Source organism: Anomaloglossus baeobatrachus, chromosome 3 (assembly GCF_048569485.1).
Source record: "Anomaloglossus baeobatrachus isolate aAnoBae1 chromosome 3, aAnoBae1.hap1, whole genome shotgun sequence".
Taxonomy (NCBI): Eukaryota; Metazoa; Chordata; class Amphibia; order Anura; family Aromobatidae; genus Anomaloglossus; species Anomaloglossus baeobatrachus.
In genome coordinates, this window is record NC_134355.1 from 565,904,823 (window position 1) to 565,932,703 (window position 27,881).

Below are 27,881 nucleotides of genomic sequence, written 5' to 3' on the forward strand. Positions count from 1 at the left end.
ACGATATCCCTTACCGCATAGATGTCGTCATCGGCAATAGGAGGAGGAGCCGAACTGGCAGCAGCGGAGAAGGGACCAAGGACAACCGGCTTGAGCAGGGAGACGTGGAAGGAGTTGGGTATCCTCATCGTGGCCGGGAGCTGTAGCTTGTAGGAGACCTCATTGATCTTGCTGAGGACTTTAAACGGCCCGATGTAGCGAGGACCCAGCTTGTAGGATGGTAGCTTCAATCGGACGTACTTGGAGGCAAGCCAGACGAGATCTCCAGGAGAGAAACACGGAGGGTCCAGATGTCTCTTGTCCGCGTGTCTCTTCATCCGCAGGGAAGCACGTTCAAGGGACGTCTTGACAGAGTCCCAAATCGTAGAAAAGTCACGGACTACAGCGTCAGCAGCAGGAACATCCGAGGAAGAGGATACAGGTAAAGGGACGGAAGGCTGAAGTCCGTAAACGACATGGAAGGGAGAGCTGGAGGAGGACTCACTGACGTGGTGGTTATGGGAGAATTCAGCCCAAGGAAGAAGCGTGGACCAGTCGTCATGATGGGCGTTGACGTAGTGACGTAAGAAGGAGGTCAAGATCTGATTGACCCGTTCCACTTGGCCGTTCGACTGAGGATGGTAAGCTGAAGAAAAGTCCAGAGTCACTCCCAGATGTTTGCAGAGAGCCCTCCAGAAGCGGGAGGTGAACTGAGTTCCTCTGTCGGACACAAAGTGATGGAAAGCCATGCAAGCGGAAGATGTGTTGTATATAGGCGTCCGCGAGTTCTTGGGCAGAGGGCAGTCCAGTCATAGGGACGAAATGAGCCATTTTAGAGAATCGATCCACCACGACCCATACGACTGTGTGTCCGGAGGACAATGGCAAGTCCGTAATAAAGTCCATCGCAATGTGTTGCCACGGAACTGAGGGTATAGGCAGAGGCAGAAGACGGCCATATGGCAGGTGTTTGGGCGTCTTGTTCCTGGCACAAGAGGAGCAGGCAGAAACAAAAGAAGCGACGTCCGTGCGAAGGGATGGCCACCAATAATGACGTACAATCGCACTCCATGTTCTCTTCTGACCAGCATGACCGGCTGTTTTCGAGGCATGGCCCCAGTGTAACACTTTTTTCCTGTCAGTCTCAGAGACATAGGTCTTCCCGGGCGGTATCTGGGCCAGGGTGACAGGAGCCACCGGAATGATTTTACTAGGACAGATGATGGGTTGAGATGTCTCCTCCTCCTGCTCCATGGGCATGAAAGACCTGGACAAGGCATCAGCGCGTACATTCTTGTCCGCGGGTCGGAAATGGAGCTGGAAATCGAATCTGGCAAAGAACAAGGACCACCTGGCTTGCCGTGGGTTCAGTCGCTGAGCAGACCACAGGTATTCCAGGTTCTTGTGGTCCGTGTAAATAATAACGGGGTACACTGCTCCTTCCAGAAGGTAGCGCCATTCCTCCAGAGCCAGTTTGACTGCCAATAGTTCTCGGTCACCGATGGTGTAGTTGCGTTCAGGCGCTGAGAAGCTCTTGGAGAAAAAAACGCAAGTCACCATCTTCCCGGAGGAGGACTTCTGCATGAGCACTGCTCCGGCTCCCGAGGAGGAGGCATCCACCTCCAAGGTGAACTGGCGGTTTAACTCCGGACGGTGGAGTACAGGAGAGGAGGCAAATGCCCACTTCAGAGAGCCAAACGCGGCGTCGGCCGCAGGTGACCAGTCCTTTGGATTAGCCCCCTTCTTGGTCAAGGCGGAGAGAGGAGCAGACAGAGCAGAGAAGTGAGGGATGAACTGGCGGTAGTAGTTGGCGAATCCCAGAAAGCGTTGGATTGCCTTCAGTCCAGAAGGAGGAGGCCAGTTGAGAATGGAGGAGACCTTCTTTGGATCCATCTGCAGTCCGGTATCGGAGATGATGTAACCCAGGAAGGGGACAGAAGACTGCTCAAAGACACACTTCTCGTACTTGGCGTACAGACGATTCTCTCTCAGTCTTTGTAGAACCAGCTGCACGTTCTCTCTGTGGGTCTGGAGGTCCGGAGAGAAGACAAGGATATCATCCAGATACACCACCACACAGACGTAGAGAAGGTCCCGGAAAACGTCGTTCACCAATTCTTGAAAGACTGCTGGTGCGTTACACAGGCCGAAGGGCATCACGCAGTATTCATAGTGCCCATCGCGAGTATTGAACGCGGTCTTCCATTCATCCCCAGAGCGGATGCGGACCAGGTTGTAGGCACCCCGAAGATCCAACTTGGTGAACACACGAGCTCCTCTAAGCCAATCAAACAATTCGGGGATGAGCGGCAGGGGATACTTGTTTTTCACGGTGATTTGGTTCAATCCCCGGTAGTCTATGCATGGGCGTAAGTCGCCTTCTTTCTTCTTAACGAAGAAGAAGCCTGCTCCAGCAGGAGAGGAGGATCTCCGAATGAATCCCCTTGCCAGGCTCTCTGTGATGTAGGTAGACATGGCCCTTGTCTCAGCTGGAGACAGCGGATATATCCGTCCTCGAGGAGGTGTAGTTCCCGGGAGCAGGTCGATGGCACAATCGTATGGACGATGTGGCGGAAGTACCTCTGATTCCTTTTTGTCGAAGACATCCGCGAAGGACCAATAGGCCGAGGGCAGTCCCGGTAGGGACTCTGGAACCGGAGGTCGTCGGATGGGTTGTATGGTCTTCAGACAGTTTTCATGGCAAGAAGAGCCCCATCGGGTGATTTCACCAGTGCCCCAGCTGACTGATGGCTCGTGTGTCCGTAACCAGGGAAGTCCCAGCAGGATTTGATGGGACATGTGTGGAAGGACGTAGAGAGCGATGGTCTCGGTGTGCAGGGCACCGATACGCAGTTCGACCGGCTTGGTGATCCATGAGATGGTGTCAGAGAGGGGTCTCCCGTCCACAGAGGCAATCACGAGGGGTTTGTCGAGTGGAGTAACAGGCACCTGGTACTTGTCCACCGTGGCTTGCTGGATGAAATTGCCTGCTGCCCCAGAATCGAGGTACGCCTCAGCCGTGAACCGCGTCTCTCCCGTTGTCACTTGTACAGTCCACATAACCGGGTCTGAGAGAGTCCCAGCACCTAGGGTGGCCTCTCCTACCAACCCTAGGCTTTGGAGTTTCCCGGCCTTTCTGGACAGGAGCATAGCAGGTGTGTGCCCTCTCCGCAGTAGAAGCAGAGGCCCTTGGCGAGCCGCTCTGCTCGGCGTTGTTCAGACTGCCGCACACGGTCGATCTGCATGGGCTCGTGGACGGAGACACCAGATGCCGTTGACTGAAGTACGGCGGGCTTCTGCGGAGGAGAGGAATGCCGTACCGGATGTCTCTCACGGGACACTTCTTTGGATCGCTCCTGAAAGCGAATGTCCACTCGAGTCGCTAGGGTAATCAGGGCATCCAGGGTGGACGGTACGTCACGGCCAGCCAGCTCATCTTTAATTCGACCCAAGAGTCCTTCCCAGAAGGCGGCGGTTAGAGCCTCGTTGTTCCACCCGAGTTCCGAAGCCAAGGTGCGAAAACGGATGGCATATTGCCCCACCGTCAGAGTCCCCTGACGTAACCGGAGAAGAGATGAGGCAGACGCGGAGGCGCGTCCGGGCTCGTCAAAGGTGCCACGAAATGCCTGCAGGAACTCCTGGATGTTTGTGGTCACAGGATCCTCCTTTTCCCACAAGGGGTTCATCCACGCCAGTGCCTCACCCTCTAGATGGGACATGATGAACGCGACCTTGGCTTGGTCGGAGGCAAACAAATGCGGCAGCTGCGTGAAATGGAGGGAGCATTGGTTTATGAAACCCCTGCAGGTCTTGGGATCTCCGGCGTACCGGGGTGGTGAGGCCAAACGAAGTCTGGAAGCATCCGAAGAGGCTGCCACGGGGGCTGGAGCCGTGGATTGGCTAGTGGAAGCCCGAGATGCTGAAGATGTAATTGACGCTTGTAGCGTGTTCAGGCGGGCGTCCACCGAAGTCATGAAGTTCAGCATGCGGGTCTGGGTCTCACGCTGGCGTTGGAGTTCCTCCTGCAAGGCCGCTAGTGCTTCAGCGGGATCCATGGCCTGTTCTTACTGTTAGGGCCAGGTGGACGGGCAGACCCAGGAGGTGGATCCACTGGGCCGAACTCCTTGATGATGGTAAGGGGTCCGGTAGCTGGAGCACTACAGGTAGCAGGAGATTCCGTGCACAAGAGTATAATGGAGAAGTCCCTGGGACCATGGAGTCACTGATGGTAGTCCGGGTGACGGAGCTCAGGTTCGGAAGCCGAGATGATGTCAGGCGGAGTCCGGAACCGTTGGAGCGAGATGACGGGTCACCACAGGGATCAGAGATGGTACGGACTGTCAGGATGGCAGATAGGCAGCGTTCGGGGTGCGGGATTCGGCAGGACCGGATGGCAAGGCAGGATCGGCTCTAGAAGAGAGAGAGGTGAGTATCTCACAGTAACACAAGGAGACCTGACTCCTAGCTTGGGAAACACGAAGAACAGGCCCCGCCCACTTGGACACTAAACCCCTTTATACCCTGTACCTGTGTGCATCATTTCCTGTCAGTGGACGCTGGCCCTTTAAGAAAGGGTCAGTGACCGCGCGCGCGCCCTAATGCGCATGCGCGCGGCCCGGGTGCCAGAAGCCAGAGCAGGAAGCTGTGAGGAGGAAGCAGCAGAGCCGGGCTGGGGCTGAGAAGCCGACGGGCGCCGGGAGCGGGGACCAGGACGCCTGGGAAGCGCAGGCAATGGAGGCTGGAGAGCGGGGAGCGGCGGAGACCGGACCGAAGAACCGGGGAGCGAGGCAGGGGAGCCGAGGAGCGTGGCAGGTGAGCCGGGGAGCAGGGCAGGGGACCCGGGGAGCGTGACATATGGGGAGTGCATTATAATATATAGAGGACTATGGGGAGTGCATTATAATATATGGTGGACTATGGGGAGTGTATTATAATATATGGTGGACTATGGTGAGTTTATTATAATATATGGAGGACTATGGGGAGTGTATTATAATATATAGAGGACTATGGGGAGTGCATTATAATATATAGAGGACTATGGGGAGTGCATTATAATATATGGTGGACTATGGGGAGTGTATTATAATATATGGTGGACTATGGGGAGTTTATTATAATATATGGAGGACTATGGGGAGTGTATTATAATATATAGAGGACTATGGGGAGTGCATTATAATATATAGAGGACTATGGGGAGTGCATTATAATATATGGTGGACTATGGGGAGTGTATTATAATATATGGTGGACTATGGGGAGTTTATTATAATATATGGAGGACTATGGGGAGTGCATTATAATATATAGAGGACTATGGGGAGTGCATTATAATATATAGAGGACTATGGGGAGTGCATTATAATATATGGTGGACTATGGGGAGTGTATTATAATATATGGTGGACTATGGGGAGTTTATTATAATATATGGAGGACTATGGGGAGTGCATTATAATATATAGAGGACTATGGGGAGTGCATTATAATATATAGAGGACTATGGGGAGTGCATTATAATATATGGTGGACTATGGGGAGTGTATTATAATATATGGTGGACTATGGGGAGTTTATTATAATATATGGAGGACTATGGGGAGTGTATTATAATATATAGAGGACTATGGGGAGGCATTATAATATATAGAGGACTTGATAGTAAGAGAAGGGGTGTTAGTTAGGATGTGGCTTATACTCTTCGCTGTAAGTTGACATGAAGTAATCACGTATTTGAATCTTCTTTTTTTTTTTTCTTCCTGTAAATTCTCTTGTTTACTTTAATAAAGAAAGATTAAACATAATATATAGAGGACTATGGGGAGTGTATTGTAATATATAGAGGACTATGGGTAGTGCATTATAATATATGGTGGACTATGGGGAGTGTATTATAATACATGGAGGACTATGGGGAGTTTATTATAATATATGGAAGACTATGGGGAGTGTATTATAATACATGGAGGACTATGGGGAGTTTATTATAATATATGGAGGACTATGGGGAGTGTATTATAATATATGGAGGACTATGGGGAGTGTATTATAATATATGGAGGACTATGGGGAGTGTATTATAATGTATGGAGGACTATGGGGAGTGCATTATAATATATGGAGGACTATGGGGAGTGCATTATAATATATGGAGGACTATGGGGAGTGTATTATAATATATGGAGGACTATGGGGAGTGTATTATAATATATGGAGGACTATGGGGAGTGTATTATAATATATGGAGGACTATGGGGAGTGTATTATAATGTATGGAGGACTATGGGGAGTGCATTATAATATATGGAGGACTATGGGGAGTGCACTATAATACATGGAGGACTATGGGGAGTTTATTATAATATATGGAGGACTATGGGGAGTGTATTATAATGTATGGAGGACTATGGGGAGTGCATTATAATATATGGAGGACTATGGGGAGTGCATTATAATACATGGAGGACTATGGGGAGTGTATTATAATGTATGGAGGACTATGGGGAGTGCATTATAATACATGGAGGACTATGGGGAGTGCATTATAATACATGGAGGACTATGGAGAGTTTATTATAATATATGGAGGACTATGGGGAGTGCATTATAATATATGGAGGACTATGGGGAGTTTATTATAATATATGGAGGACTATGGGGAGTGTATTATAATATATGGAGGACTATGGGGAGTGTATTATAATATATGGAGGACTATGGGGAGTGCATTATAATATATGGAGGACTATGGGGAGTGTATTATAATACATGGAGGACTATGGGGAGTTTATTATAATATATGGAGGACTATGGGGAGTGCATTATAATATACGGAGGTCTATGGGGAGTGCATTATAATATATGGAGGACTATGGGGAGTGTATTATAATACATGGAGGACTATGAGGAGTGCATTATAATATATGGAGGACTATGGGGAGTGCATTATAATACATGGAGGACTATGGGGAGTGCATTATAATATATGGAGGACTATGGGGAGTGCATTATAATACATGGAGGACTATGGGGAGTGCATTATAATACATGGAGGACTATGGGGAGTGCATTATAATATATGGAGGACTATGGGGAGTGCATTATAATACATGGAGGACTATGGGGAGTGCATTATAATACATGGAGGACTATGGGGAGTGCATTATAATATATGGAGGACTATGGGGAGTGTCCAACTTTGCATCGGGGCCCATCGAACTTTAGTTACGCCACTGTCTATGACATTCCCTGGGTCAAATGAGGCAACTGTGCACAATTTCGTGATAGGAAATGTGAGGGTGTGGATTCCTTTAGTGGACACACACACACACACACACACACACACACACACACACACACACACACACAATCAGCTTTATATAAGATGTATATTTTGTGCATATAATAAAACAAACCTGCAGCACTCCATGGTTGTAGTGTTCGGAAAGCACTATAATAATGTGAACGGAGCCTAACACATAACGCTGCCTAGCACTTAAAGCTGTGACTGAGTCGAAACATCAAACAGAAACTTTACTGGCATTCATGGTGGCAATAGTCGGTGCAGTAAGCTCGGCGGCAGCGCTGCTAAATGTAACAGCGCGAATAATTCCATCTCTGTAGAAGCGGTGCCCTTAACAGACATGGCCGCTACGTGAGCACGACGTCACTGCCGAGCGACTGCTTACCTGGTGACGTGAGTAGTTCTGCGTCCATTGTTAAGGCATCGCGCTCCTGACGTCACTGGTACCTATGGCAACCACGGTAACATCGAACTAAGCGCCTGGTGAGTGGAAAGTTCTTAGAAAGGAGATGGTGGGAGTTGTAGTAATGTAGTAATTCAACAGCAGGAGGCTGCAAGGCCCCCACGTCTAAAGTCACATCACACTACCTCCTGTTTTATCTATTTTTTTTGCGAGTACATACTATAGTATATATATACATGTGTGTGAGTATATACTGCGTGTATGTGTGTATATATATACATATACATATATATATATATATATCTATATACTTACATATGTGTGTGAGTATATACTGCGGGTGTATATATATATATATATATATATATATAGATATATAGATATATACACACATACATATGTGTGAGTATATACTGTATATATATATATACACACAAATGTGTATGTACTGTGTATATATATATATATATATATATATATATATATATACTATATATTAGTAAAATACATTCATGTTGCTAGTCAGTAAATTCATTTTTTCCTGGACGTTTTTTCTCTTTTTGTAAACGTGGGCAGTTCTCTATTTCTTTGTATTATTATATATTTTAAATTTTTATTTATTTCTTTATTTAGTTGATTTTTTCTCATTTTGTTCATACATGTTGTGTCGGTCAGCGTGACAATGTCGGGGTTATTCATTACTAGACAATTCTATCTAGCATGCAAAAGTGTCGCCAATAAACTAACGAAGCAGATCCTCACACGGAGCCTCCCGGTGGTCACATGACGTTGTCATGTCACGTGAGTGCTGCAGTCAGTCAGTGGCCACCGATCGGCTACAGCTTTCACATTTCCATCTTCTGTGTGCTGTTTTTTTTATGACAAATGACAAAACTGTAATAGACTATAATGTGAACACCCTGCAGGTGACACTGGGGCCTTTAGCTCGTACCAGTCTTAAGGCCGGAGTCACACTTGCAAGTACCTCGCGCGAGTCTCACGTTGCATCACTCGGCGCAGCTGCACACTCTCCTGACAGGAGCGGGTCGGTTGCATGTATCTCTATGCAGCTGAGATGCTCCTGTCAGGAGAGTATGCGTCCGCGCCGGGTGATGCAACGTGAGACTCGCGCGAGGCACTTGCAAGTGTGACTCCGGCCTTAGAGTGTAATGGGGAGGAGCGCAGGCGTATCTGCTCAGCTTATAGGGCCGCTCTCACATCTGCGTATAAAAATCCGCCCCATTCACATCCAGAGAAGTGCGACAAGTGAAATCCGTTTGGTATACCACCTCATGTGAGTGCAATGTGAGTGTGTGAATACTTTCTCTTCTAACATCCATATGACATGCGTTTTTTTCTCAGCAACTATTATTCTACAACCATTTACAGTGTTCAATGCTACAGAATGATAATGCATCTATAAAAAAGGATCATTGCACTGACACTTTATGGACATACGTGTGGTGTCTGATTTTTCTCGCACCCATTGACTTACATTGGCGTATCCGATCCAAGTGTAGCATGCTTCGATTTTTTTTTCAGTCCGGTTTGAGCTGAGGAAAGACTCACAGATCTGCTCTGCCTCACTGACAACATTGGGCCAAGTGCAGTGCGATTCTTCTCCCATACGCCAGTGTGAGAGCGAGGCCGAAATCACAGACGTCACTAGATAATGCCGCTTACCAGCAGTCCCCTCTCTAATCAACCCTATGGAAAATGTAGCAACTAGGAATCAGACAACAATGGTCACGAAGTCCTGTTTTCTCCATTTTTACTATAAATATATGTAGTGATCTTCATAATCCACAAACTACAACTTTTATTATTATTATTATTATTATTATTATTATTATTATTATATTCTAGCCCTTACAGGTCTGCAGGTGCTCTGGTTTGCTGCACAGACATTACATGTGCTGGCTTGGTATGTTTTTTCTATTATTCACAGTTGAGAGTAGATGTAAAAAAAAAAATCTCAGCTTCTGAATTTGAGAGAAAACTCCACTGTGTGTAGAAGGGGGAAGCATGGTGGCTCAGTGGTTAGCACTGTATGGTAGCTCAGTGGTTAGCACTGTATTGTGGCTAAGTGGGTAGCACTGTATGGTGACTCAATGGTAACACTGTACGGTGGCTCAGTGGTTAACACTGTAGGTAGCTCAGTGGTTAGTACGGTATGGTGACTCAGTGTTTATCACTGTAGGTTAGCTCTGTGGTTATCACCTAGCACTGTATGGTGTCTCGGTGGTTTAGATTGTAGGTGGCTCAGTGGTTAGCACTGTATAGTAGCTCAGTGTTTATCACTGTATTGTAGCTCTGTGGTTATCATCTAGCACTGTATGGTGACTCTGGTTAACATTGTAGGTGGCTCAGTGGTTAGCACTGCATGGGGGCTCAGTGTTTATCACTGTATGGTAGCTCCTTGGTTATCATCTAGCACTGTATGGTGTCTCAGTGGTTAACACTGTATAGTGTCTCACTGGTTTGCACTGTATGGTAGCTCTATGGTTATCACCTAGCACTGCATGGTGGCTCAGTAGTTAACTCTGTATCGTGGCTCCGTGGTTAGCACTGTATGGTGACTCAGTGATTAACAGTTTATTATGTCTCCATGGTTAGCATTGTGTAATGGCTCATTTGTTAGCACTGTATGGTAGCTCATTGCTTAGTGGTTAACACTGTAGGTAGCTCAGTGGTTAGCACAATATGGTGACTCAGTGTTTATCACCTAGCACTGTATGGTGGCTCAGTGGTTAACATTGTAGGTGGCTCAGTGGTTAGCACTGTATGGTGGCTCAGTGTTTATCAATGTATGATAGCTCCATGGTTATCACTTAGCACTGTATGGTGGCTCAGTGGTTAACACAGTAGGTGGCTCAGTGGTTAGCACTGTATGGTGGCTGCGTGGTTAGCACTTGGCACTGTATGGTGGCTCAGTGGTTAACACAGTAGGTGGCTCAGTGGTTAGCACTGTATGGTGGCTGCGTGGTTAGCACTTGGCACTGTATGGTGGCTCAGTGGTTGGCACTGTGTGGTGGAATACAAGCAATTATAATAAATCACAATGTACAAACAATTGAGTGCATAGCAGATAACCTCCATATGAAGCGCTGCTGCTGGGACCATTTACTAATAATTAACAATGAGGCGTCATAGTGAGCAGTGTGCCCTGGTGTAAAGCCGTCCTCGTAATTAATAGAATTTATCTTCATAAAAGTTTTTCTGTTGATTGATTTTTGCAAAAATCTTATATATGAGATGTGTCATCAGTAAAATAAATAAAGAACTTTATGATCACAGCACCTTTCTCTAATAAACATTACAAAGCAGTTTTATGACCCTTCCTGTATAGCACCAACATATTCCTTAGCCCTGTACACAGATTGCTATTCATACTGATTGATGTCTAGGATGGGGCTCATTGTCTGTTTTTCCCATCCCACACACATTAAGACAAAATAACGTAACCGTATATGTTATCTTTAGTGTTGGGGGAACAGAAGAAACCTGAAAAACCCAAACAGGGAGAATATACTCCTTCTAGACGTTTCATCCGTCAGATTCATTGCAGTAGAGAGGTGTCACCTGATCGGAGCTATTGGGCGTCACCTCCATTGCAGCCATGTACAGTAGGTGTCTCGGTGATAATGTACTGCCGAGAACAATGACAAGCAAGCTTTTAACTGAGTGATCATCAGCCTATTAACGCTACATGATTATCGGGACATAAGCGTCTATAGGCCTGCTCATTTCCGATAATCGTGTAGTGTAAAAGTGTCTTACTCTACAGTATGTAAAAAGTCCAAAGGAAAGTTCTGAAAAAGCAGATGTCATTCTTTGGTTCTTTGGTCTTTATAACACCTGTCATATTCCATCAAACACAGATCCGTGTAGAGGAGAGGACATGTCACAGGAAGAAGACGACAGTCATGAAGAACCATGTGTAGAAATAAAGCTGGATGACCTTGAGGGACTTGTAAAGCTTTCTAGAGAAGATGTTTTAGGTGAGCACGATCAAGAGGAACTCAAAGAGGATCCATCTGATGATAATACTCCTGAAGACCATGATGCTAAAGGAGCCGCGGTGGTATCAGATCATCAATTAGACTTGGATGAACAAAAATTATATTGGGGTTTAGAAGATCTAAAAACTCAGCAATGGTCTGATGGCTCCAGCTACAAAGGACACATGGCCCTGAATCTGAAGAAAGGCTTCGGAGAGTATAAGTGGGCCAATGGAGAGGTTAGTGTAGATATCAGATTGCAGAAACGCTATTAGCCTGATGAGTAAGAAAGTTGTAAAATGGATAATAATATTTCTTAAACTTATTAAGTAAATACATTATGTATGCTTATATTTCAGACCTATGTTGGTGAATTTTACAAGGATCATCATCATGGAAGGGGGATTTACACGTGGCCTGATGGCTCCAAGTTCACTGGCACATTTTATCTTAGCCGGAAAGAAGGTTACGGGACCATGACATTTACTGATGGCAGAAAATACCAGGTGCTTATGTACTAAGAGGTCACTGTACTTGTACCGCCCCGCGGTCTCGCCTGCGGCCGCCGAGCCGATGGCTCGAGCCTCTCACAGACCCGGGTGTCACGTCGCTCTGAAAGGAGGTAGTGGCGGTGCACGCAGGGGTTTGGTGGAATAGGTAAAGTTCATGACGCCACCCACGGGTTGTGGTGATTGTATGGTGGACACCACCGCTGCCGTTGACTAGGTCTCCCGGGGACGGTCTTATGCAGCTCGGTGTTAACTCCTCCGTGGGCAGGGGCGATGGTCCCGGGGGCCCGCGGAAAGGTTGCTGAGGGCTAGGGAGCATGGGCGTACTGGACGTGGGTGCGGTGCAGTGCGGTGCGCGGCCCGAAGGTACTGGTGTACTCACTCTGGCACAAGACACTGGAGTCTCTGGTAAACCAAGCGGCAGAATGGACGGGGCCCGCAGCCGGCTGCAGTGTTCTCCCTGGACGGGTTGGTGATGGCTGTCGTTTCCCTGCACCTGTGTTGTGTGGATGTTGACTCCTGTGCCTGGACACTGGTAGTCCCCTCCCCGGCATGTAAGTGTCGTAGGAGCCCGTTTGCCTGCAGACGCTGGCCCTTTGGATCTCTTGCCTTTGGCGGTGGCACTTATCCTGGCTGGTTGGGCTGTTGCCTTCAATCGGGACTTGGGTGGGAATGAACCCCTGAGGTCCAGACCGCAATCAGTGAATTTGATTATCAGTGTGGCTACTAGCCTAGTCGGGGTCTGAGTACCCTGCCTGGTGCTTGGCTTCCAATCGGCTCCCCGGTTTGGTACCGGCGGGCCACCGCCCGACCCCGGTCCTATGGTTCCACCGACCGTACTCCCAACTCCTGCAGACGGCCACCACCGTCTGCCGACCTTGCTGGAGGTGCCTGGGCACCGACCCAGACACCAAGCAGTTCCACTGGTGGGCCTGGTCCCAGGTCCGCCGGTGCGTGTCTTTTCTCCTCTCCTCTCCTTTCTCCACTCCACTGCTCCACTGCCCTCAACTGTACTGTTCTGCTGTCTTTTCCCGCCTCCAGGCCTGTGAACTCCTCGGTGGGTGGAGTCAACCGCCTGACTCCGCCCCACCTGGTGTGGACATCAAACCTGGAGGGTGGCAGCAAGGGTTTTTGTGTGACTGGTGTCACCTGTCTGGGAAAGGGGTGTGTGTGGTGTTGTGTTTGTGACTACCTGGCTAGTCCAGGGCGTCACATACTAATGCAGCACAATATAGTACGCTGCTTCATTCTCTTATCCGGAATTTGCTTCTTCTTTTCTTCTTTTTCCAAAGATCATCTCATAAAATGCTTTAAGCCACTCACTACTCATTCACATAAAACTGATTCTCCTTCTTTAAAGAAATTATGCAACTTTCTGGGAAGGCAACCCCATGATAACCTGGTTTCTGCGAAAGTTACCCGTGCTTAGGGTACCCATGATAGTGCCAGCCACAATAGCCCCTAAGCACTGTTCATATATTCAGAAATGATTGACACTATTGGCAAAGGCTCTGTGCCAACTTCCTCAACAGTGGCATAACTATAGTCCTATGGGCACCAGGGCAAAATTTTGATGTAGCCCCTCCCCCAATATCACGATGTTTTGCCTATATAGACATATAAAGACATTTATAATGCCCTCTTTGTCTTCCCATCCATTAATAATTATTTCCATTGTTGCCCCAACCATTATTAATGTCCCTCACTGTGCCACATGCACTAATAATCTCCCCCAATGTGGCCCCATAAACTATTAATGTCCCGCAATGTGGCCCCATAAACTTATGTATGTCTCCCTTTGTGGCACCATATACTTACAGTATAATGCCCCTCATTCTGCTCCCATACAGTTATGCTGTGCCTCGTCTTGGCCCCCTTACGCTTATAATGTCTCCTATTTCTGACTCCCATACACTTATAATGGCCCCCATCTTGGCCCCCTTACGATTATAATGTCCTCTATTTCTGACTCCCATACACTTATAATGGATCTCATCTTGGCCCCCTTACACTCATAATATCCCCCATTCGGACTCCCATACACTTATAATGGATCTCATCTTGGCGCCCTTACACTCATAATATCCCCGATTCGGACTCCCATACACTTAAAATGTCACTATTCTGGCCCCAGTGTAGTTTACTTGCCCCCATTCTGGTCCCCATACATTTATAATGCCTCCGTACAGTATAAAGTCTCCAATATACTTATAATGCCCTCATTCTGTCCCCCATATACTTATAATGACCCCACGTCACTTGCTAAATGTGCCAAATACTTTGATTGTTAATATCCTTACAATAAAGAGGTGAATTAAAAAAACCCAAAACATTTTATTTCACTCCGCAGTCATTATTGCATGGTGTGTCCAATTCAACACGAAACATTAAGGCTATGTGCCCACGCTGCGGATTTCGCGCGGATTTTGCCGCTGATTTACCGCGGATTTCCTGAAAATCTGCAGCAGCGGCACTTCCAAGCCATTTCAATGGCATTTTGGAAATGCTGTGTCCATGCTGCGGATTTGCCGCGGATTTTGATCCGGAAAAATCTGCAGCATGTCAATTATTGTTGCGGATTTTGGTGCGGATTTTGGGTATAGAATGGGGAAAAAAAAAAAATCCGCATCAAAATCCGCGGTAAATCCCCGGCAAATTTGCGGCAAAAATAAGGTGCGGATTTGCCGCGAAAGTCGCGGATTTTCATGAAGAAAAATCCGCAGGTACATTCTACCGTGGACACATAGCCTTAGTGAAAGGTTCCCTTTAATGTATTAGGCTATGTGCCCACGGGACTCTGTATCTGCGGATTTTTCTGCATCAAAATCCGCAGCTTTCCCCCGGAATCCGCACCTTTTCATAGGTGCGGATTTTGTGCGGATTTGACGCGGATTTGTTGCGGATTTGACACGGATTTTGTTGCGGATTTTGCGATTTTCTTTTTTAATTCAATTGAATAGGCAAAATTCGCACGAAAATCCGCAACAATAATTGACATGCTGCAGATTTTTCTGCACGAAAATCCGCACGACTTCCGCTGCGGAAAAATCCGCAGTGTGGGCACAGCATTTCCCAAATGCCATAGAAATGGCTGGGGAGTAGCTGTGCTGCAGATTTCTGGAAAATCCGCAGCTTTTCCGCGAGAAACCCGCAGCAAAATCCGCGCATTTTCCGCAGCGTGGGCACATAGCCTTTGCCTGATGGAAATTGTAGGTGTATTAGAAGTCATCCCAGATTTCCATTCCATTTATAAAGGCACTCACCCACCCTATATCATATATGAATGAGTCTTAATATACTGAGGTCATTGTGGATTATGTTGTCTCATGAATAATCATTACCATGTCATGTCTCCTCTTTTGGCAGGGACTCTACAAGGCAGATCTGCGCTTTGGACCAGGTGTTGAGAGTTACATCGACGGCTGTCAAGATGTCGGCCTGTGGATGGGTCAGCACTTGTTCAGACTGTGTACTCGGGTACCTGGATCTGTTTCCATGTCGTCTTTTCCAGAGATGTGTCCTCATTTTAATGAGGATTTATGTAGTGATAAATATTATACAGAACTCCCGGGAGGAAGATTGGAGGATCCGTTTGAATATAGATACCAGATCCTACTTAAAGATGATGACAACTTCACACTCTCCGATAAGATCTACTCCTACTCAGTAGATACAGACCACCTTCCCATCACAGACTCTCAGCACCGGGAGTTTGACAGCAACTTTTATCGAGATGGTAACCCCCGAGAGGAGGCTGATGACTGCACGTTTGACAGTATGCACAGCCTCAGTAGTGTGAAGGACATCTATCTGCAAGTTATCAAGCACAGGTACGTACTCTTCAGGTTGTAGCTTTGAAGAAACTCGTCATACCCAAGTTTGTCATACACTTTGATATTAGATTGTAGATTCAGCTTGTCTATATACTGTAATGCTCGCTGATGGAGGTGGTACTGCAGCAAGCTGGAGTGGACCCACTGGACTACAGGGAGTCCCCGGGCCTAGCCTTAGGTGGGGTAGAGGACCAGGACTGTGGCAGTTGACCCCCTAGGACAGGGGCGGACACAGGAGCAGACAGGAGTCTCTCAAGTGCAAACAGGGACCACCAGCGTGGCTCAAGGATGACCGCACAGGCAGGATGGATAGGCAGAGTCACTAGCAAGGCAGATGGCACGGCCAGGACGGGCAGGCAAAGTAACTAACGAGGCATATGGCATGGCCAGGACAGACAGGCAGAGTCTCTAGCACCAGCAATGCAGGATGAATTAGTAGCAGGTACAGGCAGGGACAAGACTGGAACCAGGGGTCAACAGGGCAAGAAGGGCTGGGACCAGGTACAGACAGGAACAGGGTTGGAATCAGATGCCAACAGCCAGGAGAGGCTGGGACCAGGTACAGGGCAGGACAGGACTGGAACCAGGTGGCTTAGGCCTCAGGACAGGCTGGGACCAGTTACAGGCAGGAACATGACTGGAACCAGGCGACAATAGGCAGGATGGACTGGGACCAGACACAGGTGGGAACAGGACTGGAATCAGGGGCTAAAAGGCAGGACGGGCTGGGACCATGTACATGTGGGAACAGGATTGGAATCAGGTGCCAAACAGGCAGGACAGGCTGGAACCATGTACAAGCAGGAACAGGACTGAAATCAGGTGCCAATAGGCAGCACGGGCTGGAACCTGGTACAGGCAGAATAGGTACAAGCGGGACATGACGAGACCGTACGGGACGGACAGGGTAACCTGACAACTAATTAGACATAACTCCCTGACTAAGGAGTTGAACAGATACCTCCCCTAGTGGGAACATGTCTTAAATACCCAGTTCCTCTCAGTGATAGGCTGAGATGCACTTCAAAGAAGTGGCCCTTTAAGAGACTCGAGGAGGGGGAAGGAGGAGGCACCCACATGGAGGAGCGCAGGGAAGCCGGACAGCAAAGAGGGAGCCGGCCAGTGACCGTGCGTCCCTGCAGGAGAGGAGAGCAAAGAGTGCAGGGACGCAGCACTACACATACCATGAGGAAGCAAGAACTTGACAGGTTGGACTTGATTCTACTTTTCCCAGGACATAAACAGTACCAGAAGTGACTGACTGTCTGTCACTTGTGCAACACCTATTATTGAAACAACACATTGGGAGGTATAGCTGTTCAGTTATAGAGTTCAGTTCATCTTATATAATATTCTAATATTCTGAGATAATGACTTTTGGGTTTTCATTGTCTATAAGCCATAATCATCAACATTAACAGAAATAACCACTTGAAATAGATCACTGTGTGTAATGACTCTATATAATATATGTGTTTCCTTTATGTATTAAATTACTGAAATTAACTTTTTGATAATATTCTCATTTAGTGAAATGGACTTGTATTGTATGTTGCTGTAGGTGAATTATATAACTATTACAAAAAGGAGAATCTTGGTGAATTTACATACTATCTGGTCTTGTATTGCATCCTTTTTGATAAAATGTTAAATATTCATTGATCTATTCAAGCATTGAGTCTGTCTGGAAAATAGAACCAACTGCTATCATCTCACGATTGAAACCAGTTAAAGCCTGATTTACACGGGATGACCGATTGTGCGATTTCACAATCGATTTTACCCGCCCCCATCGTTTTTGCGTCACGGGCAAATCGTTGCCTGTGGCGCACAAACTCGTTTAACCCCCGTCACATGTACTTACCTTCTGGACGACCTCGCTGTGGGCGACGAACGTCCACTTCCTGGAGTGGGAGGAACGTTCGGCGTCACAGCGACATCACACAGCCGCCGGCCAATAAAAGCGGAGCGGCGGAGATGAGCGGGACATAAACATCCCGCCCACCTTCTTCCTTCCGCATAGCCGGCGGGTGCCGCGGGACGGAGGTAAGCTGCTGTTCATCGTTCCCGGGGTGTCACACGGAGCGGCGTGTGCTACCCCGGGAACGATGAGCAACTGGCGCCATGTTAATTAAACGAGATTATGAAACCAAGCGACGAGTGCACGACTCACGATTTGTGAGCGATACTGCGTCGCTCGGAAGTGTCACACAGCCTGACGTCGCAAGCGATGCCGGATGTGCGTCACAAAAACCGTGACCCCGACGATCTATCGCACGATAGATCGTCTCGTGTAAAGCACCCTTAAGGTTTTGGTCCAGACCTTTCAGGCTGAATAAGGAATAAAACCTGATATGAATAAAATGATAAGTAATGTATGTGCTGAGATATTCGGCGTGTAGTAGACATTCCTGAACTGACGATATGGAAAGAAAAATCACTCGCCACTTATAAGTCATATTCTTATTCCATTAGAAACAGACCAGAACATTTTGACTGGAAGATTTGTTCAATTATGAGAGATGAACGGGAAAAATTTGGTCCAAGAGGTCCACGTGAGCGCTCCGCTGAGAGGCTCATAGAGATGGCTGGTTTGGGAGATTTGGAGACCATTTCTACAATCCTAAGACATGGTCTAGCCCATGTTGATGTGTCTGATAATGGTGGACAGACAGCTCTACACGCTGCGACGGTGAGTAGCCATATACAGTTTCTGTTCCCTACTTGTAAAGGATGAGTTTACTATTAGAGAGGTGGTTCACTACACAGCATAGTGGCCACACATTAATGTAAAGCTCATAATGAAGGCTTTTCTCAAATACCTTGTGTAGTCAGTTGTGCTACTGCGGTCTGCTCATCCCCATCACGTGACCTCCGGGTTCCGTGACCTCTGAGATCCAGTGATGTCACATCAACTTCCAGTTGACTCAACATCACCGAGCCCGGCCCCAGTGTTCATGAGTGACTGGGCTGTGGGCAGAGTTTCACCACTCGTCACAGCCCAGCATCGTTCCTGCTTGCAGCAAAGGAGAGAGAGCGCGCGAGATGCTGGGCTGTGACGAGTGGTGAAACTCCGCCCACAGCCCAGTCACTCACGGAGACTGGGGCCGCCTTAGTGATTTTGGGTCAACTGGAAGTTGACGTGATATCACTGGATCTCAGAGGTCACAGAGCCCTGGGGGTCACGTGATGGGGATGAGCGGACCACAATAGCGCCGCTCAGAGGCATAATTGACTACACAAGATATTTGAGAAAAGCCTTCTTCATGATGTTTCCAACGATGTGTGGCCACTATGTTGTGTAGTGGACCACCTTTTTACTATGGATGTGTCATTTGTTTTTGAGGTTTAGTCAATGATATTTTTTTATATTCCCTTGTGAGTATTCAGATAACGCTTGTGTTGGACCTGAGAGTCTGCTCTGCAAAAATAAACTCTATTTTTAACTGTAAAGATATGTCATATTTCTATGTATCAGTATATTCTGCTCTAGCCATAAATAACTAGACAATTCCTAAGGTTTGGAGTCTACTTAAAACAATGCCTAATTGTTAGGTTTAAATGATCAGTAGTCTTCTATTTGTAATAGATCCAGTATAAAAAAAAATAATATGATAAAAATATATAAAAATACTATGGTATGGTATGTCCAACATCAGATCCCTATCTTTGATGCAGGCTCAGGAGCTGAGCCCGCATCATTCCCAGCAGATACGGGCCTAGTTTGTTATTTTGCCTCCAACAGCCTCATGTAGACTTGAGCTGTGCCTGCTGCTAAATCCTTAAATACTGCTGTTAATCTCCGCATTGAAAGTGAGGGAACGGGGGGAGGCGCAGTATTCCTTGTGTCAGTCATCCCCTCTTGCATTGCGATCAAGGGGTACTAATAGTTGCAATGGCAGCCATGATTTTGCTTCTGCAAAGACACATTTCTGGCTGACGGTTATAGAATATAGTGATTTTTACTGTATACTGCAATATAATGGTATAATAGTATAAGTGACCAGACGATCTCAGGTTTAAGGTCCCTTATAGAACCAATAAATAAAGTAAAAAAAAAAAAAAGTTTTAAATATATAGAAAAAATATATAAAAATATTTATCACTCTCCTTTTTCTCCCTCATTAAAAATAAATAAATAAAATAAATAAATTAAAAAAAAATGTTGTATCGCTGGGTCCATAAAAGTCTGATTTATAAAATTAATTAACCCATCAGTAAACACAGCTACATCGATGAAAAAATGAAAATGGGGGGGCGGAGCCGGACATGGCTGAGTGAGGACGCTACTTGCTAGAGCTCCTCTAAATAATCCCCCATAGAACCGGTTTATTAGCCACAATGGGCAAATCTGCAGTAAAAAAGAACAAGCCCGGTAAGCCCAGCACCTCGGGGAAGCCTCCTGCACCCCAGGGCACCATCGGGGCCTATTTAACACGCTCCCGGGAGCCTGAGACCGGCTCACTGCCACAGAAAGAGCTGCGGCCTACAGGGCCTGAAAGAAGCCCTGCCACAGCGCCAATGAGGGCAGCAATCCAGGGGACCCAGAGAAGGGGTGAGGAGATGGAGATCCCCCGTGGCCCGGGAGGACCCTCCGATAGTCCAACGGCAGCGGCAGGAGCTGATGTACCCCCTGCAACTGGGACGGCATTACCTCCAGCGGTGCCATTCCAAGATGGCGGCCGCGATCCTGGGACGCTAGCAGGCAGCCTAGGGCTGGAGGACAGGTTTCCCGCGGCAGCGACCCTACCTGCATCACCCTCCGTTGTGCCTCCGCTGCGTCCGGGCGGCTCCGGCGACATGCCTGCAGCCGTACATCTTGAAGCTGGGAGTGCGGCGTGCGGGAGCGGGACGCATGGGTGCTCGGGCCCAGGAGATGACTCACCGCTGCGAGCCCGAGCACTGAAGAAGCAGACGGCACAGGGAGAAGCTGCAGCTCTGACACCACCGCTCGTGTCCACACAAGTAAGCGCAGGGACCAGAGGTGAGGAGGGAGCAGCAGTAAACCCTGCGGGCCGGCTGTACTACAGGAATCAGGTACAGGGCCCACAGTTAGACCTGGGGAGCGGAGTGCACTCTAGTGGGGGGAACAGCACCCCCAGTCACTCACCAAGAGCTACACAATCCTCAGGGGGAGCAGGCAATGGAGAAGGGCCACCTACATCTCAAATGGCTACCAATGAGCCCTGGGGGACACCTCAGAGAGAGGCGGATTCACCAGATACCTGGTCCACTGGGTCCTCTTGGGCTGAGAGTCCGACAGCCACCGTCAGGGACCTAGATAGGGGCCCATTAATCCCTGTGAATGGGGGACCCAGAATACTGGGGGCACCCCCAATACATCTCACATCTGCACCACAAGTATGGGACGGCATCAAAAATCCCCAGAGCACGCAGACGCTGACATATGGACCGGCCCTTCAGGACTCTTTTTACGCATACCCAAATATGTTTCACGCGGCCGCCTCAATGGGCGACGAGCGCCCGGCATCTCTGGCAGACCTACGGTCCCTGTTACAAGCAATCCCCACCAAGAGTGACATTGCAGCTCTGGCTAATCAAGTAGTGGCGGAGTGCAAACAAGAATTTATTCAGCTGAGACAAGATCTCTCTTCACTTACTCACAGGGTAGATACCCTGACAGAGCAACAATCTGATTCTCAGGTATCTATCCGATCTATCCAAGAAACTGCTGAAAACCAATCTAAGCAACTATTTGCCCTTCAGCAGCATGTGGATGACCTAGAGAACAGAAACAGACGAAACAATCTGCGGATTAGAGGTCTTCCGGAATCTATTGCCGCCCCTGATATCCCTGCTGCTCTTCGTTCCATCTTCAACAATTTGTTAAAGAGGCCACCAGGAGCTCCCCTTGAACTTGATAGAGCCCATAGAGCTCTACGCCCTCTGGATCCGGATGACTCCCGCCCAAGAGATATCGTATGCAGAGTACACTTTTTTGCTGTAAAAGAGGCCATTCTACAGGCAGCCAGGAGAAAACAGAACTTATCATACAATGGCTCTACCTTTCGCATAATGCCTGACCTCTCACGACACACTCTGGCCCAACGTGCGACTCTTAAACCCCTCCTTGATGTCTTGAAAGAGAGAGATCTGCCATTCCGGTGGGGATTTCCGTTTTCCCTATCGGTACAGAAGGACTCCCGATGGATGACCCTGCGTTCTCCAGAGGACCTCCCGGCTTTTATCAAGAGTCTGAATCTGCCTGCAATGTCTATTGCAGCCTGGCCGACTACACTACTCCAGCCGTGGGTGCCCAGGGGACGGCCTACCTCCTCTAGACCACCTCCTCCTACTGAGTCCAGCAGGGGGTTGCCTCCGAGAGGAGAACGGGGTCGCAGGGCGGGCCGCCCGCGTTAGCTGATCCCGAGGAAACCAAAGGCTGACAACACCTGTATGACTTATACCTCTTACAGTAATGAGGCTCACGTGGCTTCCACATGATACCCTCCAGTCTATTCATAGCCCGTATCCCATAAGAATTTATTACCTTTACCGGTGTCTATGGTTATCCATAATGTTTTTTCTTTCTTAGTATATATGGAGCTCTGCTCGGATATGTCGGACTTCCTTTTTCCCCAAATAGGTTGGGATCCTCTGTCCTGCCTAGATGAGGCGGATATGTTCCCTAGGAACGTTTGTTCGGATTCAGTTAACTATGCTAGGCTTTTTTTGCCTGTTGTTCTTCTTGTTTTTTTCTCTTTCTTCCTTTTTTTCACACTACCTCTTACTTTCCTCAAGTCTCCCCTTCTCCATATCTTCGGCGGCCGGGCTGAACGTGTCCGATTCTCTTTCTTAAATATCTCTAATGACTTATTCTCTTATAGATGGCGGACTTAACCATAGCTTCTTTCAATGCCAGGGGCCTCAATGTTCCGGAGAAAAGGACACAGATATTGTATCATCTTCATAAACAGAAGGTGAGAATAGCGTGTTTACAGGAGACACACTTTAAACAAGGACATGCCCCTATTCTTAAAAATAAATATTACCGGACATGGGTATCCTCGGATAACCCTGACTCCCGCTCAAAAGGTGTGGCAATAGCCATCCATAAATCCCTCCCACATCAAATCATAAAGTGCACGACAGATAGTCTTGGCAGATACATTATTCTATCACTGAGGGTGGGGACCCACATCTTCACGATAATTAACGCGTACGCCCCAAATCAAAAACAGGATAGTTTTATTTCCCGCCTGATCAGTACCGCGATCCCCCTGATACAAGGTACGGTGATTTTATGTGGGGACCTTAATATCACCCTGGACCCTACTTTAGACAACTCAAAAGGGAAATCCAGTATTGCATACACCACTATCAAACGAATTAAAAAAGCTTTACTACGCATGCAGCTGTTCGACACCTGGAGAATACAACACCCATCGGACAGAGACTACAGTTTCTATTCCCACACCCAGGATTCATATAGCCGTCTTGATTACATACTGGTACAACATAGCGTGCTCCCTTGGGTCCAACACACGAGAATGGATAATATATTATGGTCAGACCATGCGCCGGTATATTGCACGATTGAGATCCCCTCCCTTACGGCTCCTAGGGGGTCGTGGCGTCTGAACGAGTCATTGCTACTGGATGAGCTTTGCGTCTCGGATATCCAGACCTCCATTGCAAGATTCATGGAGGACCACTCAGTAGATGACACAGCCCCCACGTATAAGTGGGAGGCACTGAAATGTGTCCTACGTGGCATTTTTATTAAGCATGGGTCTCGAATCAAGAAAGAGAAAGCCCAAGACATAGTAAAAGCTCTTCATAGGGTATCTGAGCTGGAGCTCATCCACAAGCAAGCTTTATCGGCCACGAACTTACGGGCACTCCTACAGGCTAGATTCGAGGTTAAGAAACTGCTTGATTCCTCATATCAGCGTTTGATACAGGTAGGGAAGGGGAAGTTTTATGAATTTGGGGATAAACCCGGCAGGTTGTTAGCAAACGCGTTGAGGGAGGGCAGAGCTCACACCCTCATTCCCTGCATCAAGAACTCACGCGACGAATTACTTTACGCCACCCCAGACATCTCAAATACCTTTCATGACTATTATTCCAAGTTGTATAATCTACCTGTCGAGCCCCATAGACCGAGTGATGTAAATCCCTCAATGCCCTCACCTTTTAGATGTCCCGACAGTTCTATAATAGACAACCTGGAAAGTCCATTTTTACTGGAAGATTTATTGGCAGTGATTCGCGATACCCCGGGCAATAAGTGTCCTGGCCCTGACGGGTTCCCCGCCAAATTTTATAAATCCTTCTCGGAACAATTAGCGCCTCTAATGCTCCTTTCCTTCAATTCAATCTCGGACTCAGTCCCCTTTCCGCCCCACTCCACCACAGCTCATATTTCCCTAATTCAAAAGCCCGGAAAAGATCCCATGACATGTAGCAGTTATAGACCAATATCACTACTTAACGTAGATTTAAAAATTTATGCCAAGCTTTTGGCAAACAGACTTAGCCCCTTGCTCCCTAACTTGATCCACCTTGATCAGGTTGGATTTGTCCCAGGTAGAGAGGCAAGGGACAATACCATAAAAACCCTGGATTTAATCCAACATGCACACAATAAAAAGCTGCCCATGATGTTACTGTCTTTGGATGCTGAGAAGGCTTTCGACAGAGTCTCCTGGCAGTCGTTATCACAGACCCTAGACCATATAGGCCTGGGGCCAGTTTTCTCGTCTAAAATTATGGCGTTATATCACTCCCCGACTGCTCTCCTTAGGATTAATGGCACTCTGACGAAACCCTTCTCCATCCGAAACGGGACACGACAGGGTTGCCCCTTGTCACCGTTACTATATGTATTAGTCATGGAACACTTGTTGTCAGCCATCCGGGCTAACCCAGACATACGGGGAATTAGGATTGCCAATCGGGAGCATAAATGCGCTGCTTTCGCCGACGATCTTCTGGTATATTTAAGTAGCCCCACCACATCCCTCCCGTCCTTAATGTTGGAACTAAACCGGTTTAGTAAGTGGTCCAATTTTAAAATTAATTTTGATAAATCAGAGGCCCTAAATATCTCCTTGCCCCAATCGACTGTAAATGTTATAAAACCAAACTTCCCCTTTAGATGGCCACCCCATGGTAGCATCGGATACTTAGGCATCAAGATTCCATCTGACCTATCCAGACTCTTTCAATTAAACTACCAGAGTTTTCTGTCACGGCTCGAGGGGGATCTGACTCGGTGGCATGGGGGCACTCTTTCATGGTTTGGCAGGATCAGTGCACTCAGGATGACGGCCCTCCCGAGATTGCTATATTTGCTGCAGACGGCCCCGGTCTATGTACCGGCAACCTATTGGGCCAAGATGCAGCGCATGTTCGGTAGATTTGTCTGGTCTGGAAGACGCCCTCGTATTGGAAGTGGCGTCTTGACTAGGACCAAAGGTGCAGGAGGAACGGGGCTGCCCGATTGTAGGCGATACTACTTGGCGGCAGCTCATGCCAGGGTTTTGGATCTTCTACATAATTCTAGCTCTAAACTGTGGGTTAGCCTGGCACAAGAAATATGCCCCTTATCAATTCCGACCCTGCCGTGGACCTGGCCACTCCTCACCAAACATAAGATTGAGATGTCTTATAGCACCAAGCAGACTCTGAAAACGGTGCACTCTGGGCCGTCACGTAATCTCCTGATCCAACCTAGAGGGCCCCTTATGCCACTGACGGACAACCCGGAGTTTCTGCCGGGGGCATCATCCAACAATTTTCTAGGAAGCACGAAATTGAACCCCTTGAGGTTAAATCGAGTGATTCCGAGGGGGTCCATTATCCCACTTCAGGAGATAGTAGAGAGTTGTAATTTTAAACTACGGTTTCATTTTGAATATGCCCAACTCAAGCACTTCTTGACTTCCCAAGATACTATCATGACTCACCCCTCACCCCAAACCCCTTTTGAAAATCTATGCACTGGTTCCTCTAATACGCGCCATGCTATATCAAAGGTGTACAAGCTTCTGACGAGTACAGTAGAGGCGTCGCCTCCTCGCTTCTGTAAAGCTTGGGAGTTAGAGCTCAACCAACCGATTACCGGGAGCCAATGGGAACGTTGTTATCGCCTGACCCACAGGTCCGTGATTGCCACTAGGATGCAGGAAACTAGCTATAAAATACTTTCCAGGTGGTACAGGGTTCCGGCGTCTCTACACGCGTGGTGCCCCGAAATACCTGACTCTTGCTGGCGATGTGGAGCCTCGGGAGGCACCATGTCCCACATCTGGTGGCACTGCCCGAGCCTGTCGGTCTTTTGGAGCAAGGTACTGGCAGCCATACGGGGGGCCACAGGAATTGTGGTCCCCAGTCGCCCGGAGGCAGTTTTACTGTATATCTTTGACGTATCAGAAAAGGTTTTTAGGAAATCGATCCTAGGCCACCTCCTCCAGGCCGCCAAGACCGTGATTCCTCGGCGGTGGAAAGATCCTAACCCCCCGACGGTAGATGAGTGGATAACAGAGGTAAATGTTATTCACCGCATGGAAATGGTGATGGCCCAATCTCGAGGGCAGACGGTGGAAACGGCCTCCAAGTGGTTCCAATGGGACTCCTTCTTGTCTAGTAAAACACTTCTTGAACTACTTTAACCTCCGGACGGGGGGCACTCTGGCCTTTTCTTTTCCAGATAGTTCACACCGCACTTTTGACAAATTTTCAGCTCAACGGACATTGCATCAGTCCCGGTCGCCTCACTCTGCTTTCTATTCTCTCCCTTCTCTGCACTACCCCTATTTCTCTAGACTCTGTGACTTCCTCTTGTTTGAATATCTTCTCCTTGATTTATCGTTTTATTGTTGTGTTTTTTTTTAAGTGATTATCTATGTTCCATTTATACCATCCATAGAATGTTGCGAAGCCGGCGAAGGCTTGGTTTAGCATTAACTTCTGATCTGTTTCATTTGCAATAGTATGGATGTATGTTCTAATTTTGTATTTCCTGGAAAATTAATAAAATCTTAAATTGGAAAAAAAAAAAGAAAAAATGAAAATGTTTTGAGCTTTAGACCATTTCAACGACACAAGCGGAAAAAGTGAAAAAATAAATAATAAAACATCAAAATATGGTTCTTTTGTCCTTTTGAAAATATATTTAAAAAATATGAAAAATAAGCATGTTTGGTAATGTCTCGTCTGCAAAAGTCAAATCTACTGTAAATATAAAATTATTTCACTAGCACAGTAAAGATCATAATGCAAAAATAGATTGGTATTTTCAGAATTGTTCTCTTTTTTTTGTCATTGCATCACTCCAAAAAGTACCATGAAGAGCGATCGAGATGTATGTGCCCCAAAATGGTACCATTAAAATCATGAGCTCAGCACACAAAAAAACAATCCATCTCTATCCATGAAAATTAAAGAAGTTACGGCTCTCACAAAGCAAATATTTTTATCTTACAAATTACTGCGTTTTTTTTAACCACTCACATAAAAGAACACAATATAAGTTCGGTATCGCCATTAAGACCTGAAGAAGACCTACTGCTTTGAAAACAAAATAAAAAAAAAAGGTGTCGTTTCCACCATTGCACCACATTTGCAATTATTTCCCCTGCCCCCCTTTCCAATACATTGTTTGGTAAAATAAATGGAGTCAATGAAAACTACAACTACAATTGCGACTTGCAATAAAGAATTTCTCATGTGTCTATGTTGATGGAAAAAAAAGAAGAAAAAAAGGGGAAAAAATAAGGAAAAAAACCACAAAAGTCAAAATTTTCCTTACTGGAAAGGGTTAAACATCCCATAATGAACAGTGCAGAGGCTCACAGAGATGGTTATTACATTCCCCAGATT

General features: G+C 47.2%; 1 protein-coding gene across 2 annotated transcripts in view; it reads left to right on the forward strand.

The window, feature by feature from the left end:
• Positions 1-7,731: 7,731 nt before the first annotated feature.
• Positions 7,732-27,881, forward strand: part of ANKMY1 (ankyrin repeat and MYND domain containing 1) — a 108,911-nt gene continuing 88,761 nt past the window's right edge. Inside the window, exons 1-5 of one of the 2 annotated variants that reach the window (XM_075340923.1) lie at positions 7,732-7,768; positions 11,570-11,928; positions 12,049-12,195; positions 15,565-16,028; positions 18,507-18,723. In XM_075340923.1, coding sequence (XP_075197038.1) covers positions 11,590-11,928; positions 12,049-12,195; positions 15,565-16,028; positions 18,507-18,723 — 1,167 coding nt within the window. In that variant the 5' untranslated portion in view covers positions 7,732-7,768; positions 11,570-11,589. Of the gene's footprint in view, positions 7,769-11,569; positions 11,929-12,048; positions 12,196-15,564; positions 16,029-18,506; positions 18,724-27,881 lie in introns of those variants that run through there. The other variant, XM_075340924.1, reaches the window with a different exon arrangement.